This window comes from Pogona vitticeps, chromosome 2 (genome assembly GCF_051106095.1).
Source record: "Pogona vitticeps strain Pit_001003342236 chromosome 2, PviZW2.1, whole genome shotgun sequence".
NCBI lineage: Eukaryota > Metazoa > Chordata > Lepidosauria > Squamata > Agamidae > Pogona > Pogona vitticeps.
In genome coordinates this window covers 311001609-311019831 of record NC_135784.1, presented here as the reverse complement: position 1 = coordinate 311019831, position 18223 = coordinate 311001609, and the positions used below count along the sequence as shown (strand labels likewise).

Genomic DNA, 18223 nt, shown 5'->3' with positions numbered 1-18223 from the left:
ATACAAAAGTTCATTGCACGATCAGTTGTGCTTTTCTGGAGGATGTGCACAAGAACACTGGTTCTTAACCTTGGGTTACTCAGGAGTTTTGGACTGCAACTCCCAGAAGCCTTCACCACACGCTGTGCTGACTGGGGTTTCTGGGAGTTGCAGTTCAAAAGCATCTGAGTAACAAAGGTTAAGAACCACTGCACAAGAGGATGTTCACTGCCCGAGGGTGTCCAGGGAAGTCCCACTGTTGTGTTTTTTTGCACCTCTGTCTTTGGCTCACGCAGCATTCTTGCTGGAGATCCACGGAGTACAGTTCCCGCTGAGTGTCAGACGCCACCATTTCGAAGCAGAATGCTTACAAGGATGCTATGGGGAGAGGCATTGCCTCTTCCCTCACCCACAAAGGGAAATGCATCTTCTACGAGAGCGTTTGCTACCAGGAATGCATTATCCCAAAAAAGGGAAACACCACTATGGGGCCTTGGAGGCTGCTGGGGAATTCTGCATATCTTTTAAAGGTACACATCGGTTTGCTAACCGTCGTGCAACTAATCATTAATTTAACAAGCCCAAGAAAAGCATCCCTTCCCAAAAAGTAAACTCAGCTGGGGGAAGGGGATGAAAGAAGGTGAATCCAGACACAAAAATGGGGTACCCCTCTGAAGCAAAGGCCGTCCACAGAAAGTGGACAGGACCCACCGATTCCAGCCCTGGCTCCTGCCGGAACTGAGTGAAAGAAAGCAACGGGAGCAGCTAAATGGAGTCAAACAGATTGCCTTTATTTACTGTTTGAATAGATTTGGACCATTAAACTGGGGGGGATGGGGGGACAATAGAGGGAAACAGTGTTTACGACTAGGGTGGGCCACCTACAGAGCTCTGAGGCCACCCTCACCTGCCCCAGACCTTGGCAGGCAGGGTGCACCCACCCCCATACCCTGTCCAGCCCAAATACATACCGTATACATACCTATCTACCTACAAACATACGTACAGATTAATGGCTTTTTTAATGAATAGGAAAAGTCCCTTCATGCCCTCTAGTGGCCAGAAAAAATATTTTTTAAAAATTACAAATATTGGGGGGGGGGGTGAGGAAAGGCGCAGGAGTGCTCCTCCCCAACAGGGCAAAAGGGTCTCCTACACCCACCAGGGATCTCTTCTAAGCAAACACTATATTTTAAAAAGGTCCAAAGTGGGAGGCAGGGGATGATGAGCAGGGCTGCATCCTGCCATCAGGCTGTGCACAGAGGCCCACCCCGACCCGTGGCCAAAATGCCCAAGCCCTCTTCCCGCAGAGCTTCTGCTTGACTCCAAGGGGTGGAAGGCCTTCCACGGAAAGGCACCTCATTTTGCTCACGCTGGCCTTTCTTGTGAACCAGCAACACCACGCGAAGGGAGACGGAGAGAGGAAAGAGTGCGAGGGATCCAAGAACGACCTTCTCCGTCACAAAAGCACCAAGAACAGCAGGCAGGAAACGCCGGATCCCACGAATCTGAAGGTCCGCGGAGGGGGGGGGGGATAAACAAGGCCGTCTGACTTTTAATCAGGAGACCTGCCGGCACCCTCTCGTCGTGAGTGAGTGACCAAGGCGACCTCTCCACTGGCCTTGGTGGGAAGCATACAAGTCAACACAATCCAGGCAAAGAGGATGACTTTTCAGCACAGGATAAGGCACAGGTCATGAAATAAGACAGCAGAACCCTGGGATCAGACCAGCCATGCTCCAGTTCCCGTCTGGCCACCGCACAACAGCCGTTCTTTGGCCGGCACCTTCAGCCAATCTCCTGCCCTCCTTCCAAAGGATCTTCATAACATGAGACTAGTGTCAAGGGCCACAGAGATCTTCAACTCAAAAGGGATGGAATGGAGCAAAGGCAATCCTCCCATAAACTGACCATGGAAACAACCCTGCCGTGGTCGTTACCTTGGGAGGCCACAGGAGAACCGGGGGGTCCACCAAGATCCCATAGCCTCCCTCCTTGATGGCGGTTCGTCTCAAGGCCGCGCGCTCCCACGGCTGGGAAGGCAACCGTTGAGAAGAAGTGGTCCGTCCGTGGAAGGGTTCAACGTGGGCACCGGGCCAGGAGTCATTCCCCTGCCCCAGTTTCCATTTATTGAAGCAAGGGGGCTTGTGCAGGGCATCAGAGGAGACCAGAAACAGAACAGGCTCCACAGAAGCCGCCCTACGAAGCATCCCTCGTTTTCAGCCGATAGTGTTCCTCAGGCAGGTTCCTCAGTCGCTCGGCAGCCTGCGGAGAGAAGAGCAGGATGGATGGATGGATGGGCACCTCAATTGAAAGGAGAATCGGGGGGGGGGGGGACCCAGCAAGGCCACAAGTGAATTTCAGCAAAGCCTGAAGAAAAGGAGCCTCAGGACAAGTCTGTTCCTCAAACCCCCTTCCCCCTCTTGCCTTTATCATTTCAACGAAAGCTTTGCCCTCGTCTTGTGGCATCTCACGAACACCACGCTTTTGGAGTGACCGTCAGCAAATCCCTTCTGGGAACATCACCGGCAGCACAAACGTTCATGGATCACTGTGTTAAACACAGGTGCCAAGGCCAAGGAAGGCCACAGAACAAGGCCTCCTTGGAAGATCTGGACTGGGACACAGACCATCTTCCTTCCCACCACCCACTCCCAGACTGGTGGCCCTCCAGAGCCGGGAATGAGACCCTGCCCTCCCTCCCTCCCTTCCGGGACCCTTACCGTCAGCTCAGACCAGCCTGAGGGAGGGAGGGAAGGAGTTGCTGATGGATGGATGGATGGATGGATGGATGGATGGATGGATGGATGGATGGATGGATGGATGGATGGATGGATGGATGGATGGATGGATGGACGGACGGAAGGACGGAAGGACGGAAGGACGGAAGGAAGGAAGGAAGGAAGGAAGGAAGGGCAGGGTCTCATTCCCTGCTCTGGAGGGCCACCGGTCTGGGAGTTTCCTCCAGGGATCACGCCACCCCCCCAGCCCCACCAGCTCTGCTCACCTGCTCTGGAGTCAAGTCCCTCTGGGCCTGAGCCAGCATTTCGTACCCAACCATGAATTTGCGCACCGTGGCCGAGCGCAGCAACGGAGGATAGTAATGGGCGTGCAGCTGCCAGTGGTGGCAGTCCGCATCCAGGAACGACCCCGTAGGTGCCCCTGTCAGAGAAAAGGGGAAAGTAATGAGACAGGGAGGCCACTGAGGTGGAGCAGGGCCAGAATGAGAAGCTGGGGCCTCACCAGGGAGGCGACAGCAGGGAGGATTTCCATACAGTGAGAAGGCTTAGGAGAGGGATCCCCAAGGGGCCGGGCAAAGACACACACACACACACACACACACACACACACACACAGCCAGCCAAACAAGAAATGCAAAAGGGAAACGTGGAGGACAGGGTTCTCAAACAGCCTCAGCAGGATTGCTTTTTTCAAGGTTCAGGGGGGCTTGCAAAACAAAGACAAGCTGAGGAGGAGGAGGAGGAGGAGGCAGTTCCTTGATCTGCTTGAATAAAGCCAGACAGAGAGAGACGTTAGGAAAGGGGCACAGAGAGCTGGAGGTCCCTCCCAGGACCTGCTGCTGAAAACTGCAAGGCAAATGACCGGCATCAAGAGCAGAGAAATCACCCTCTCCTCCAGGCCAGAATGATGGAGCTGGAAGGGCCATCAAATCCAACCTCTTGCTCAAGGCAGGAATCCCAGTCAAAGCAGATCGGCCAGAGGGTTCTCCGAGTTTCCCTTGAGCGCCTCTCCACTGTTGGGAGAGCTCACCAACTTCCCGAGGTCATGGGTTCCGCTGTCGTACTGCTCTACCAGTTAAGAAGTTTTCCATAGAAGCTGAAGATTATAAAAAACAGCTCCCAGCGTTGTCTCTGAGTTTCCCAGAGGCACCTAGCGGACCACTAGCATGAGACAGATCTTCTGTCCAAACCAACTTGAAGGCTTTTCCTTACCGAAAATTTCAGCAGCAAGAACCCAGCATGCAAGATCCCTTTAGGGGGAATGCTTTTTCTTCTAAAATCTGTGCCCTGGGTCCCTGGAACGAGTGGGCTCCCAAGCACAGAAGTGACCACGGAGTCATCTTACGGAACCTATGGAGGAGGGGGTGGGGAATCTGCCAACAGGACAGAGCGCAGCTAGGATGATGGGAGCCCAGCAGCATCGGGTGGGCCGCCTGCTGCTCCGCCTCTACACGAAGCCTCGAAAGTATAAGAAATGGGGGGGAATGGAAGGGGGGGCCAGGAAAGCAGCCCCTGCATGGCCAGTGACGTCAAAGGGCCGTCCAGAGGGACAGAGGGACCAGTTCCCCCCCTCCCGTGGCTTACCGTGCCATCCCATGGAGTAAGGGAAGGAGATCTGGAAGAGATTGTCATACTTTGTGAGAAGCCTCTTCATGACGGAAGCCAAGCCTGTGGGGATATGAGAGAGGATTCAGAGAGGTCAGCCGGCTTCAACAACATCATTCATAGGAAACCTGCACCTCTTCACCCAGGGAAGGTTTCGCCTACGGAATGGGCTGACGCTGGACAGACGGGAGGAAGAGGAGGAGGTTGCCGATGGCTACTGTTGTTATTAAGTCATGTCCAACTCTTTGTGACCCCATAGACCAGAGCACGCCAGGCCCTCCTGTCTTCCACTGCCTCCTGGAGACTGCCTCCCGATGGCTACTAGTGGTGACCAAAAAAGGCTCCACGCAGCTCTCAGGATCACCCACGCCAGAGGGGGGGTCGTCCTCAGTCTCACTACGGCAGGCATTGCTGAGGCCGTCGTGACTGACATGTGGGCTTCCCTGGGGGGGGGGGGGAAAGGGGAGGGTCACTGCTTGGCCTCTGTGGTGTGCTGCAGCCCTCTCTGCAACACAGAAGGGTGTTCCTTTCTGGGCTTTGTCCTGCCCCCTTGTGTGCTATTTATAGCGTCCCCTTGTATCCACAGTTTCAGGCATCCACAGTAGATCACAGGACCAGTCCCCCATGGAGACAGGGGTCCTACTGCCCAGGCTCCATCCCTCTCTTCACCCTGGGAACAAGAAAGCTCCTCTCCCACTTTTCTCCCCAAACCAGTAGGGCTAAGCCACTGTCAAGCAGCGATACAAAGGCGGGGAAAGGGTGCCGTGGCTTCATAACAGGGCAGCTCAGCCTATGCATTCTCTACCCTTGGCAGCCACCTTTCTCTCTCTCCCACCAAAAACTCTGTGGTCCAGCAAACAAGCCAGAGTGGAAGGGACGTGTCTTCACAAGGGGAGCACCTACTGTCTCTCTCGTGATGCTGTAGGTCCTGGAGGCGGCAGACGTGTCGCCGAGGCAACAAGAGCGTCTGGAAGGGCCAGACGGCCCAGTAAGGGACCACCACCAGCCAGTCCTCATTCTCAACCACAATCCGCTCCTGCAAGCAATCACAACACGGATCAGCCCCCTCGACGCACCTGAGAGCCATCCTTCCCCCCCCCCGACACACACACACATATCCCTGAGATCACTTGCCTTCCTCTCAGCCTCCAGCCTGGCATATTCCAGCAGCAAGGGAGTGCCATGTTCCCCAAGGTACTTCTGCTGCATCCGGTCCTCCAGAGAGGCTTCGTTGGGCAGGAAATTACTGGCCCAGACCTTAAGGAAAACAGAAAATAAAGCGTTAGTGGCTTGTTAGGTGGCTGGTCAGGTCAAAAAACTTGGCTGGAACTGCTGGACTGCTCCATGGTGGAGCTCTCTGGCTGCAGAGACAGAGGTTGGCAGTTCAAATCCACCCCACCCACCCCACGGGTGGACTTGATGATCCTTAGGGGTCCCTTCCAGCTCTGCCGTTCCAAGAGGAGGAGGGTGACGATGATCTAAATCCAACCACACCAGCTTGACTTAGAAACATGAGCGGCTTGTGGGGTCCCCCGAGAAGCACAGCAGGCTACCTGCAAGGGTACACTGCCACCCTGTGACTACCGGGTTAACTACAAGGAACACATTCCGATTATATCCAGTAGGAACCTCTCTGGACCTGTTCAGATGTTGCTCATGAAAAGAGGAGGAGACGCTCGGCCCGGGGGGGGTGGGGGGGGTGCTGGACCCACAGGCTCATTCTGACTTTTCCCCAGCTGTGACAGTCCCTACTCGATCAGCATCAGAAGACTGGAGAGCAGATGAGAACCAGGCTTAGAGGAGGCAGGCACGCCATAACCGATCCACACCTGGATCAGGCCCACCTGCCTCCTGCTGCTCAGCTTGAGGGCACGGTCCAAAAGAACCCTAACCCCCCCCCCAATGAAGACCCCTTTGGACAGAAACAGGGTGCATGATCTTTTGCCACTGCAGAAACCCACCTCGGGGCGGAGGGGCAAAGCTAAGAGACAGCAGGAGGCTGAAAAGGAAATTGCCCCCGTTGAGGGCGGTGTAATTCAATGGGGCTGCACCTTTATAGAGCCGAATGGTCAGTGATACTACACCTCCCATGAAGACCGAGGCCTCCCAAGAAGCACTGGGGAAGTTTTCTTTTTCATTAAAAACAGGAAACACAGGCCTCAGAAGCCTCCAAGGCTAGGTCCCATTCAGGTGAGTGAAATGTAGGTGTCTGTGGGCGGGGAGGGGGGTGTCTGTGTGCTAGAACTCCCAAAATCCTGGCAGTTAAGAGCCGCCACCCCAAAAGATGAATACCAGACCCCCTAGTACAAAATCACAGAGGTGTTGTGACATTCCCGGTGTCAAGAGATGCTGCCGGTCAGTCAGAAAACTGCTGTTCTCGTTTGCTTAACGACTCTGTACGTTTACGAGACGAGTCACTGGAGGGTCCCAGCCAGAGGAATCCCTGTGAATAGGATCTTATTTTAGACGCCTGTTCAAGGACAGGATGTATATGTTCTCTGGGCTTGTGGTAAAGCCACCAAGAAAGCCCCTCCAGATAATAATGCTGAGCTACCTCAGAATACAGGTGCTGGCACCAAATTCTCCATAAGCCAGACAGCAAATTACAACAGGATAGAACCTTTGGCAGAAGAAGCATTTCAGAAAGAAGTAAACCAGTCTAGTCAGGTCTCAAAAGTGTTCCCGGGACTCTATGGCTGTTTATTCTCCAAGCTGTTCATCCAAATGACTGTCGCCTCCAACCAACCACAATCCAAACTGAATTGCAGCACAAGCACAAAACAAAAGACATTAACAGCCAATCCTCAAACCCTATAATATTCTGTACCTATAACCGTCAGCTGTGTGGGCCTTGGGTTTCAGGAGACACGTCAAACAGCTCTGCCAGTCAAGCCCTCTGGACCACAGGGAACCAAAGGTTCGCGTCAGTTTGCATTTCCAACCAAAGAGGTCACTGAATCTTTCCTAAAATACATAGTGCAAAGAGTGGCCCCAAATCAAAGCAAAAAAGAAAAAGCAGTGTTCTGTTTCTGTTATCGCCCCGTTGTGCTTAAAGCACTCTCGGGGGTGATCTACAATTTAATTACGCAGGCTATGCATTGCCTCCACAGCGAACTGGGAACTCAGTTGGACCAACCTCGGAAGGATGGAAGGTTGAGAGAACCTTGAGTCGGCCACCCAGGATCGAACCGGGATTGTGAGCAGAGTATTGGCTGCCAGTACGGCAGTTCAACCATTGTGCTACAAGGCTCCTTCAAGGACTAGACCTGTTTACTTCTTCCTGAACTGATTCCTATTTTCTAGCCAGAGGCCGGGCTTTGTGGAGGACTGCTCAGCTGTGCAAGAACACCAGGGCCTGATCCTTAAGGGGTCAAGGACTTGCGCAGACAGGAGCCCCATGTCTGACCTGACTGAGCAGTTCTTATAGCAACAAGTCTCCCTTTGTGTGTATGCAGGATATTCTCTCTCCCGGACCGTCAGTGGGTGGCAGCCCCATATTAGCTTCGTCTGGCCCCGAAACTCTGCGGCTGGCCGTGTGAGGAGATCCTCCTTACCTGGCAGTGAGGATGGGGGTTGGAACAACCCATCATGGCTCCTTTGTTCTCAAAAATCTGCAGAAAGGAAAGAAGAAAGGATCTCTCAGCGTATCCATGGCTTCCCCTCGCATTTCTTCTTGAAATGCATGGATACTGAAGCAGGAAACGGGTCTCCTAGGCAGAATCCTGAGCTCTTCCTTCAAGCATTTTAAATGGCACTGTCCTGTAAGGCAGCGGTCCACAATCTTTTTAACCCCGCAGACCGGTTGGGGAAGGAACCCCTGCGCTCGTGCGCATGCGCAAAGGAGTGGGAGGGTGCTCGTGCGGGCATGCTCCTGTGCATGCGCAAAGGGGGGAAGTGCTCATGTGGGCACAGGCGTGTGCATGCAGGCGCAAAGTGATCTACAATCTGTGCGGGGGGGAGTGCGGGCAGGGGGAGGTCTGTCTCCGTGGCCCGGTCCGGCTCAGGCCATAGACCAGCTCCGGGCCACAGACCGGGGGTTGGGAACATCTGCTGTAATCTCTTTCAAACAGAAGTCAAGCTCTTTATTTCCTTCCACTTTTAGTGAGAACATTACGGAAAACAGAATGGATCCGCTCTGACCACCAGCGGCTGCCTAGCATTTCCAGTGAAGCTGAGAATCATAGGCTGAGAATGAATGGGTTACAGGGTGGTCACAAACAAAGTTTAGGTCCCAGCATCATCGCTCCAGCTCAGTGGGTCCCCAATGCTGGGTCACCCCAAATGTTCTTGGACTACAACTCCCAGAAAATCCTGATCAGCACAGCGAGGGGTGGAGTAAAGGCTTTGGGGAGTTTTCGCCTGGGGATAGCAACCAAGATGATTAGAGGACTGGAAACCAAGCCCTGTTTGGAAAGACTGAAAGAAATGGGCCTGTTTAGCTTTGAGAAAAGAAGACTAATGAGGGGAGAGCAGACAAAGAAATGAAAGGCAGTCCTAGAGAGGAAGGGCAGGATCTGTTCTCGATCATCTCAGGGTGCAGGAGATGTAAGAAGGGGCTGAAAGCAACAGGAAGCCTGATTTAGACTGAACATCAGGAAAAACTTCTTGACTGTTAGAGCAGTATGTCAGTGGAAGCAAAGACCTCTGGAGGTGGCAAGCACTCCCAACACTGAAGGCCTTCAAGAGAAAAACTGGGCTACCCTCAGTCCGATTTGCTTTGATTGGGATTCCTGCCTTGAGGAGGGGGTTGGACACGATGGCCTTTTAGCCCCCTCCTGACTCCATGATTCAATGCTGCAATGATTCTGAGATCGAGTCCTTTCCAGACCATCCAAATAACAGACCAGTCCTCTGGGGCTGTGAGAGCAAGATATGGTTTTGTGAACTCCAACAGAACCACTTCCGAGGAATGCATACCCATCTTCATTGATGAGCAGAGGCATTTGTAAGGATGGAGATCTAGAACACGACCACGGGCAGAAGTGAATACTCCGGCTCCTGTTCCAGAACTCTTCCAAAACTGCACCAGCTGCTCTCCCAATTCTCTTCCTAATCCTCTCCTACAGGGATAACCTCGGCGGAACAAAAGTTCTGCATAGACTGAAAGCCGGCTTGCCGAGGCCCTCACCTCCTAACAAATGACACCCCGCGGGACGCACATGGAGGGCTCATCAATCAATCAAGGGCTTTGCAGATACCGACCTGCACCCAGGCGTGGTTGGCGCCAAGCTCCACGTTGATCTCGGACCATTTGTCAATCACGGCACGGATCTCAGCCAGCGACATGAGGGGCAGAGTCAGATCGGACCAAGGGTGGAAGCACATCACTTTGCTGCATGGGTGGGCGAGGAAGGAAAAAAGCAGAAAACAAATCACAAAGCCCAGAGTCTGGAGGGATTCAGGACGCTGCCCAAATCCAACCCTGCCCCCAAATCAAACCTCCCGCAGTGACAGATAGCTGCAGAACGTGGGGGGTGAACAATATGTTCCCCCAGAGCAGCTGGCCCACCTGACCCCAGAGAACATCTTCCAGATGCCGAGAGATGAGGGCTCCCCATCAGCCTCTTCCAGCACGACAGTGGCGAGAAAATGCTGGGTCTTGCCCACCAACCAAATTTAATGATACAAGCTTGAGAAAGGCAGGCAATAAATATTTGCCTGGGCCTGCCCTGAAACAGCTTCCCCAAAGTCTCCGGAGCATCAAACACCTGCACGGTCCCTGTAACCCACCGTTCCACACAAACCATGAAGCCGGAGCACGCTTCTGTCGAAAACCAGCGCATCTTGCAGGGGCCACATGACTATTCCAAGGTATAAATCATTAGAACATCCTAGCATGGAGCGCTAAAGGAGTGGCCTTGCTTCCATCAAGCAACCCCCTCCTTGTAAAACCAGGGCCTGCCGTACAAAGAGACCTCCCCTCCAAGAACTGAGCCACAAAGGATAACACAACAAAAAGACAGGGTTGAGAGAAAAGGGGATCATCTGTGATGCCAAAACAAGGCACCACACCAAGACCTATACGCCACCACAGTTGCAGTTTCCTCACCCACATCCTCCTCAATTACCATATTTTTCAGTGTATAAGATGCCCCCGTGTATAAGACGCCCCCACTTTTCTAACCCCAAATTAAGAAATCTAGCAAGTGTAGGGGGGAAGGGATCAAAGCACTGCAGGATCGCTTTGATCCCTGCTTTCCCCTCCACTTGTGTTTGTTCTCACTTCAGCTTACTTCTGTGTATAAGACCACCCTCAATTTTTAGTCTAAAGATTCTAGACAAAAGTATAGTCTTATACACGGAAAAATACGGTATCCCTCCTCGGGGTTTCTTGTTCTTCTGAATGAAGAGAAGACAGTGAGGGAACGGATGACCCTCGCTTTGACAAGCAGCAGAAAGAATAAGGCAGACGGCTATGCCTACCCCTTGTCTCCTCCGTTAGCATCTAATGAATATGGACCATCAGCTTTTATTAAGAGAAGAAGGGGGAGAATACAGTGGAGCCCCCGTATCTGAAGGATCGGTATCCCCTGATTCACTTATCCACAGTATGATAATATTAAAAATATCAAAAGAGGAATTCTTGGAAATATGTATTTCTAACAATGAATTTACCAGACCCGGTCACTAGATGGAAGAAGACACCATACTACTTATGGGGCCTGTATTAAAATAGCGTTTCCCATCATCTGCGTTTTTCAGTACCTGCGAGGGGGGCTTGGAACTGATCCCGTGCGGGTACAAGAGTCGCACTATATGGCAAAAGGGGAGGCAAAGGAAAGTAAGGCGGCTGTTTCAGACATCTCGCCAGAAAGATCACCACAAAGCACAGTGGAACAGGAAAAAGGGGACAGGTCAGGAGAGAGAGCTCAATTTGAGGTTTTCCAAAATGGGGTGCCCACCTCCATTCACTGCCTTGAGAGGTGGAGAACTCAAGTACTGCTGGAGGCTGAAAAACTTCAGCGGATCGCCAATGAACATGGCAAGAATTTCTGCAATGGACTACATTTGTGGCCGGCTACAGCTGAGCCACCAAGCCTCACGAAACCCAGAATTTGCATAGGGCCCTGAAACCGCCTTCGGATGCAGCCATAACTGCTGCAATTTTAGTGGCAAAGCCATAGAAATGAAAGCCAGGCTTCTTGTTTCAAATCGAATCAACATGGAGGCCTGGCAAACCATATCTGGGAATATCTGTACCACAAAAGCTGCTCTCAGCTTTCTGAAAAGCAGGGGCCGGCAGAAGAAGCCAGGATGATAAGGGTTCTGTGCAAAAGGAACAAGGGAAAAGAAAAAAAGAACAGCGCCAGGCAGTCCTAACTTGGCTTAGGAGAGACAGCGAGGGACTGGAAACCGAGATTTACCACACGCCTCGAGCAGATGCTGCGCGGAACAAGGGATGGTCACCAGCATCTGGGGAAGGAGAGGAAACCCAGTGAGAAGCATGTAGTCGGTGACGCAGGAAGCTAACAAAAGGCATGAATTAGAAGTCAGCTCAGCACACTTAAGATCTGCCCAGTGGTCACCTGTACCCCGACCGGAGGATCCCCACCGCTTCTCCTTCTGGCCCTCCCCACCATCACCACTAACATCCAACAGCGATATTTCCCGAGCGACGTTCAGCTCCAGTACCCACTTCAAAGACAGGCAGAATCAAGGGAGACAGTTCTACAAATGAATCAGGTGTAACTCAATTTCCCTACTTATGAGAAAGCCATGAACAGGAGCCGTGGCCAATCTGCACCCCCCAACAAACACACGCACGCACGCACGCACGCACGCACGCACGCACGCACGCACGCACGCACGCACGCACGCACACGACTTCTGTGCTGGTGCGCCCTGCCAAATTAGGAATGGAGAGCCAGGGCCCACGGCGTGTTTGGTTTCTAAGGAGCATCAAAACAGACAGAGTGGTGCCTATTATTTCGCGGACTCAAAGCGTTGCTCTCCGCAGCACAGGAAGGGCACAGTTGAAACAACTACCCAATTATTCTCATCAGGGTTGCTTTACTTGAAAAGACAAGGCAGAAAAATAGCTGGAGTGTTAGGATAGTCCAAGCCATTACTTACTTATTTTCTGTATGTATGTATGTATGTATGTATGTATGTATGTATGTATGTATGTATGTATGTATGTATGTATGTATGTATGTATGTATGTATGTATGTATGTATGCATGCATGCATACATACATACATACATACATACATACATACATACATACATACATACATACATACATATTTATTTATTTACTTACTTACTTACTTACTTACTTACTTACTTACTTACTTACTTACTTACTTACTTACTTACTTACTTACTTACTTACTTACTTTATACTGCCCATCTGGCTGCCAAGGCCACTCTGGGCGGTTTGCAAAACAGAATTAAACAGTGATATAACAACAATAATCAGCAACAATGAACAAACCTTTCTGAGATCTTTGAAAGTGTCAAGTAAAACGCAAATATTGTAGGGAGACTTAATTCATCTAACAATGTGTGTATGGACACAGATGGACCTGCACCTCACATGAGAAATGTATTCTGGGAATTGCAGCCCAGAAAATATTTCCGACTGAGGAGGGGAAGTGTGGAGTGGGGAGAAAAGTATGTCTATAGATTTAGGGGCCCCATATCCTCAGGGGATTGGTTACAAGCCCCCTTGAATGCTAAAAAAATGCAAATTACAATGAATGTTGTTTTAACAATCAATGCTATGTATAGAATGGTGTTTGGCTCCTTCTTGTGGCCAGTTCTGGTCATCACATCATGAAAATATATTTCTCTAGCAAACACTATGCATAGCATGGTCTCTGGCTCCCTCTAGCGGCCAGTTTTAGTAACTTCATCTTTAGAAATATATACAGTGGTGCCTCGCTTAACGGGCGCCCTGTTTAACGACAGGAGTTCACTATGACTATCTGACATATCAGGACCTCTCTCCAAAACTATCCCAGCCATGACACTTCTTCAGACTTGAGCCTCTTCTTCCTTCCCCTTTAATCCCTCTCCTCCACATCTCTAAAATCCTAGGACTGTGCACATCTTTCTGTTCAGCCAACATCCTCTCACAAAAGCATATGTCCCAGATTGTGGGAAAATGTCAAGTGGCATTATCATGCCTTCTTCCCTCTCCAGCAGAATTCTACACCTTCTGCTGCTCAAATTCCTACTACTCTGCAGTTAGCCTGGTTAAAAGCAAAATCAACAGCCATGGAAATCTCCCTCAAACCTGCTCGTCGCCCCTACCCTGATTTTCATTCTAGTGTTCTCTAAGAAGCTGGCACCAAGCTGGTTTTTCCTTCCTGCTTCCCCAACGGCTCATGAATGGCCACCTTGGGCCTTTCAAGTAGAAAGACGGGGTGACAATATTTTGATTAAATAAATAAAAATAAATAAACTTAGTGTTTCTTTGCAAAGGGAACTCTTACCAGGCTCAGGGGCATCCGGCTGCAGAGCAGGGAAGTCATTGTCAAAGACAAATGTACCTTCATAGTTAGGATTCACCTGCGTGGAAAAAAAGACAGAGTGAGACCCAGGCCTTTTGAGTTCCCAGACTTTGCCACCCTGCTGGATAATATCAGTGACATGGCTCAGATTTTTATCCACTACAAAGAACCTCCAGGTTTACAAACTTTAATGGAAAGGAGAAGCTATACGTTCCCAAAGAAGCAGAGGATGCAAGGTAGGGTTTGGGCAGGAGCAGAAATTAAAACGATTAGAGAGACCAAGGAGCTCTCAGCAGGAAAGGACAAAATTCCAGCTGCCACTTAATAAAATAATCTGGAAAGGCTACTTTTGGTGCTTAAGCCTTCCAGGAACCACACCTACAGCACCTGGGGCTACAGCTTTTCTCTCCACTGCACAGTCTTCGCAGTCCTCTATTCCTTCTACACCTGTTACTGTGACTCAGCCACATGTGGTAAGTGCTACTAAAATCACATTGCAGATTACTTTACCTTCCCATGAATTTCAAACATCGCTGAGAAACACACCCCACACAGATACACCCCCTAGGCTAATCCAGCTGATATAATGGCAGCTTAAATGATTATTCAGCAAAAGGCGCTCAACGAAAGTGATAAGGAGCAAAGACCACGTAAGAGCTAGTGGTTTAACATGCTTTCGTCCCTTCCGACGTTCCCCTGGGGAAGAAGAACGGCCAACTTCAATGCACCTTGCTCTAATTCTCCAGAAATGAACTGCTCATAAACCTCCGAGTGCTATCTGGAGGATTTTTAACCCATTTTATATGGTCCGCCTGGGAGAGATTAGAAATTCAGTTGCTGGGGAAAGGAAGGAGCAACAGGTCTTTTTTTAAAAAATGCTTCAACACACTGGTCCATTTCAGAACTACAAACTCTTGGTACCCAAGCAAAAATTTTTTAAAAAAAAACATTTGCCACCCTCTCTTGGCCTCTTCGTCCCTCCTACAGCATTTTGCTAAGATGAGGAAGGAAGGAAAGTGGAGGGGCTTTGTACCAAACAAACACACAAACAAAAAAACACACACACACAAACACAGTGAGGTTCACTTCAGAGGTCTGTGCTCCCCGAGGTTGTGAACTAAAGTGTGGCCCGCTTCATGTCTGGGGAACGACTGCAGGAAAGCCCCATGGCTTGCTTTCCCCCCACCCACCCCACCCACCCCATCTCTGCAGCCAGGAACGCACCTCGCCATTGGCTCTCGTGGCTCCCGGGCACAGGGGGTTGGCCAGGTCGCAGCGCAGAATGTCCTCCTGGGGGGGCTTCTCCACCTGCCCCTGCCACGGGCGCCGCATGCGGTGGGCAGAGACCAGAACCCAGTCGTCCCGTAGGGGGTTGTACCGGAGGTGCTGGTGCTCTGTGTGAAAAGCCATAGGAGGAATCACGGTCAAAGAAGGGGAAAATTAAAAATATTACTCTAGATAGCTCCAGTCTGGGCGAGTGGGCAGGCCAAAACTTCCCATAAAACCCTCCTCAGATCTTAAGATCTTCCAGGCAAGCCCTCTTCTGGGTCTCATCACTGACATAGGTAGGTCTGACACGGGTCTAACGGCAGGGCCGTCTCCAGGGCTGCCCCCAGATTACGGAAGACACCCCCCCCCGCCCCGTGAAGCTTGGCTGGCTGGCTCTCTTTTGCTTCTCCTTTCCAAGACAAGAGAAATGGCTTGGGCAAGCTTTTCATATTATAACCCAGCAAGATCCCGCCTGTGTCTACTGCCCTTAGGTGCTTTTTACGTTTATTTCAACAACCACCACCAAAACAAAACAAAAGCAAAGAAAGATATCGTGGCAGTTTAAAGACTAACCAATCTAATAATTGCATGCCATCAAGTCAATTCTGACTCAGAATTGACTTGATGGCAAGAAAAACTTTTTCAGGGTTTTCTAAATAAAGAATACTCAGAAGCGGTTTATCCTTCCCTTCTTCTGGAGGCAGCTCTGGGACTCCTGTGCAGCTGGCCCAAGGCTACCCAGGCTGGCTCTTCTCTTGGGAGACCCAGTGGGGGAATTGAACCTCCAAACCTCTGGCGCTGCAGCCACTTGCCGAATCCACGGAGCTGGCCAGCTATAGCAGATGTACACATATATGCTGTAGCAGTGAGTCCTTAAAGTGCCACAGTGTCCTTAGACACTGCCCAATCCCACAGAGGGCAGTGTCAAAGAATGCTCCAACTACCGGACAATTGCACTCATTTCACACGCTAGCAAGGTTATGCTCATAATCCTACATGGTAGGCTTCAGTAGTATGTGGACCGAGAACTCCCAGAAGTACAAGCTGGATTCCAAAGGGGCAGAGGAACTAGAGACCAAATTGCTACCATGCGCTGGATTATGGAGAAAGCCAGAGAGTTCCAGAAAAATACCTACTTCTGCTTCATTGACTATGCAAAAGCCTTTGACTTGTGGAACACAGCAAGCTATGGCAAGTCCTTAAAGAAATGGGAGTGCCTGATAACCTTATCTACCTCCTGAGAAACCTATATTTGGGACAGGAAGCAACAGTTAGAACTGGTCATGGAACAACTGAGTGGTTCAAAATTGGGAAAGGAGTACGGCAAGGCTGTATATTGTCCCCCGGCTTATTTAACTTATATGCGAATACATATGCGAAAGGCTGGACTGGATGAATCCCAAGCCGAAATTAAGATTGCCAGAAGAAATATCAACAACCTCCGATATGCAGATGATACCACTCTGATGGCAGAAAGTGAGGAGGAATTAAAGAACCTCTTAATGAGGGTGAAAGAGGAGAGTGCAAAAAATGGTCTGAAACTCAACATCAAAAAAAACTAAGATCATGGCCACTGGTCCCATCACCTCCTGGGAAATAGAAGGGGAAGATATGGAGGCAGTGACAGATTTTACTTTATTGGGCTCCATGATCACTGTAGATCGAGACAGCAGCCACGAAATTAAAAGATGCCTGCTTCTTGGAAGGAAACCTTGACAGCATCTTAAAAAGCAGAGACATCACCTTGGCAACAAAAGTCCGCATAGTCAAAGCTATGGTTTTTCCAGCAGTGATGTACAGAAGTGAGAGCTGGACCATAAAGAAGGCTGATCGCCGAAGAATTGCTGCTTTTGAATTGTGGTGCTGGAGGAGGCTCTTGAGAGTCCCTTGGACTGCAAGGAGAACAAACCTATCAGTTCTAAAGGAAATCAACCCTGAGTGCTCACTGGAAGGACAGATCCTGAAGCTGAGGCTCCAGTATTTTGGCCATCTGATGAGAAGAGAAGACTCCCTGGAAAAGACCCTGATATTGGGAAAGTGTGAAGGCAAGAGGAGAAGGGGACGACAGAGGACGAGATGGTTGGACAGTGTCATCGAAGCAACCAACATGAATCTGACCCAACTCCTGGCGTGCTCTCTGGTCCATGGGGTCACGAAGAGTCGGACACGACTAAACGACTGAATAACAACATCTGAGCTTAGCCTTCGGTGGCCATCCGATTGATTTTAATGGTATTTTGGAGAGGCTGTTCCAGATTGCTTTTTTTTAAATCATAGAACAGTGAGTTGGAAGGGGGCCTACAAGGCCATCAAGTTCAACCCCCTGTTCAAGGGCAGGAATCCCAATCAAAGCAGATCTGACAGATGGAGGTCTGAATTTCTCTTGAAGGCCTCCAGGGTTGGAACCGCTCGCCACCTCCTGAGGTCACGGGTTCCATTGTCGTAAGAATTAGGAAAGTTTTTTTTTCCTGAAAACTATTCAACCGAAATCTGGCTTCCTTTAACTTGAGCTCTCTGAATATCTGTATATTCTGCATTTATATCTTTATATCTTTTGGCGTACCATTGCATACCTCACCCAGAGGGGCCCTCTGGCCTAGAAGTTTAATGGATGAGGAAATATAAATTTCATATTTCATGAGATTTTCCCCTCAGTATCTACAGTATTTCTAATTTTGTGGCTGTGTCAACCATCTGTGGGGCTGCCCTGAGCCCCTCTGCCAATCAATTAATCAATCAATCAATGGGAACGCCCCCAGCCCTCCTCTAGACCCCGCCCCCCAGAGAGAAGCTCCTCCCCTCCTTGCCAAGCTCCTCCCACCCAGGGGACAAGCTCCTCCCTCCACCGTTGGCCCCCTTCAACGGGCCCTGGCAGGCCCCGCCCACCATGTGCACAGGCCCCTCCCTTCCCCGTGGGCACGTGATCTCCTCAGCGACGCCCCGCCCCTCCCCGGTATCCAGGGGCGACGGGGCTCCCTGAGGGCCCCTCGCCGCCTCACCGCTGGGCTGGAACTTCTTCGCCGTTCGCTCCATGGTGCCTCTGGCCTCCCGTCGCCTCTCCCAGGCCCCGCCCACGCTCACGTCTCACGTGATAGGGAAGGACGGGGAGAGGGTGATTCTCGGGCGGGCGCCTCATTGGCCGGTTTGAAGCCCGAGGCCGATCGGGCGTC

The 18223-nt window shown here is 50.8% G+C and overlaps 1 protein-coding gene across 2 annotated transcripts; it reads right to left on the bottom strand.

Annotated features, from left to right (window-relative positions):
• Window positions 1-749: 749 nt before the first annotated feature.
• GALT (galactose-1-phosphate uridylyltransferase) lies at window positions 750-18189 on the bottom strand. 2 transcript variants are annotated; one of them, XM_072993029.2, is made up of 11 exons: window positions 18053-18189; window positions 15009-15178; window positions 13767-13842; window positions 11690-11738; window positions 9528-9657; window positions 7880-7936; window positions 5460-5582; window positions 5229-5361; window positions 4305-4388; window positions 2987-3141; window positions 750-2244 (listed from the first exon to the last, which is right to left on the bottom strand). In XM_072993029.2, exons 1-11 carry the CDS (start codon window positions 18084-18086, stop codon window positions 2179-2181), a joined length of 1077 nt encoding a protein of 358 aa, XP_072849130.2. In that variant the 5' UTR covers window positions 18087-18189; the 3' UTR covers window positions 750-2178. The 2 variants fall into 2 exon arrangements, with proteins under 2 accessions (XP_072849130.2, XP_078240309.1); XM_078384183.1 differs by lacking the exon at window positions 15009-15178 and having other exon boundaries at window positions 18053-18072.
• Between the last annotated feature and the right edge of the window lie 34 nt (window positions 18190-18223).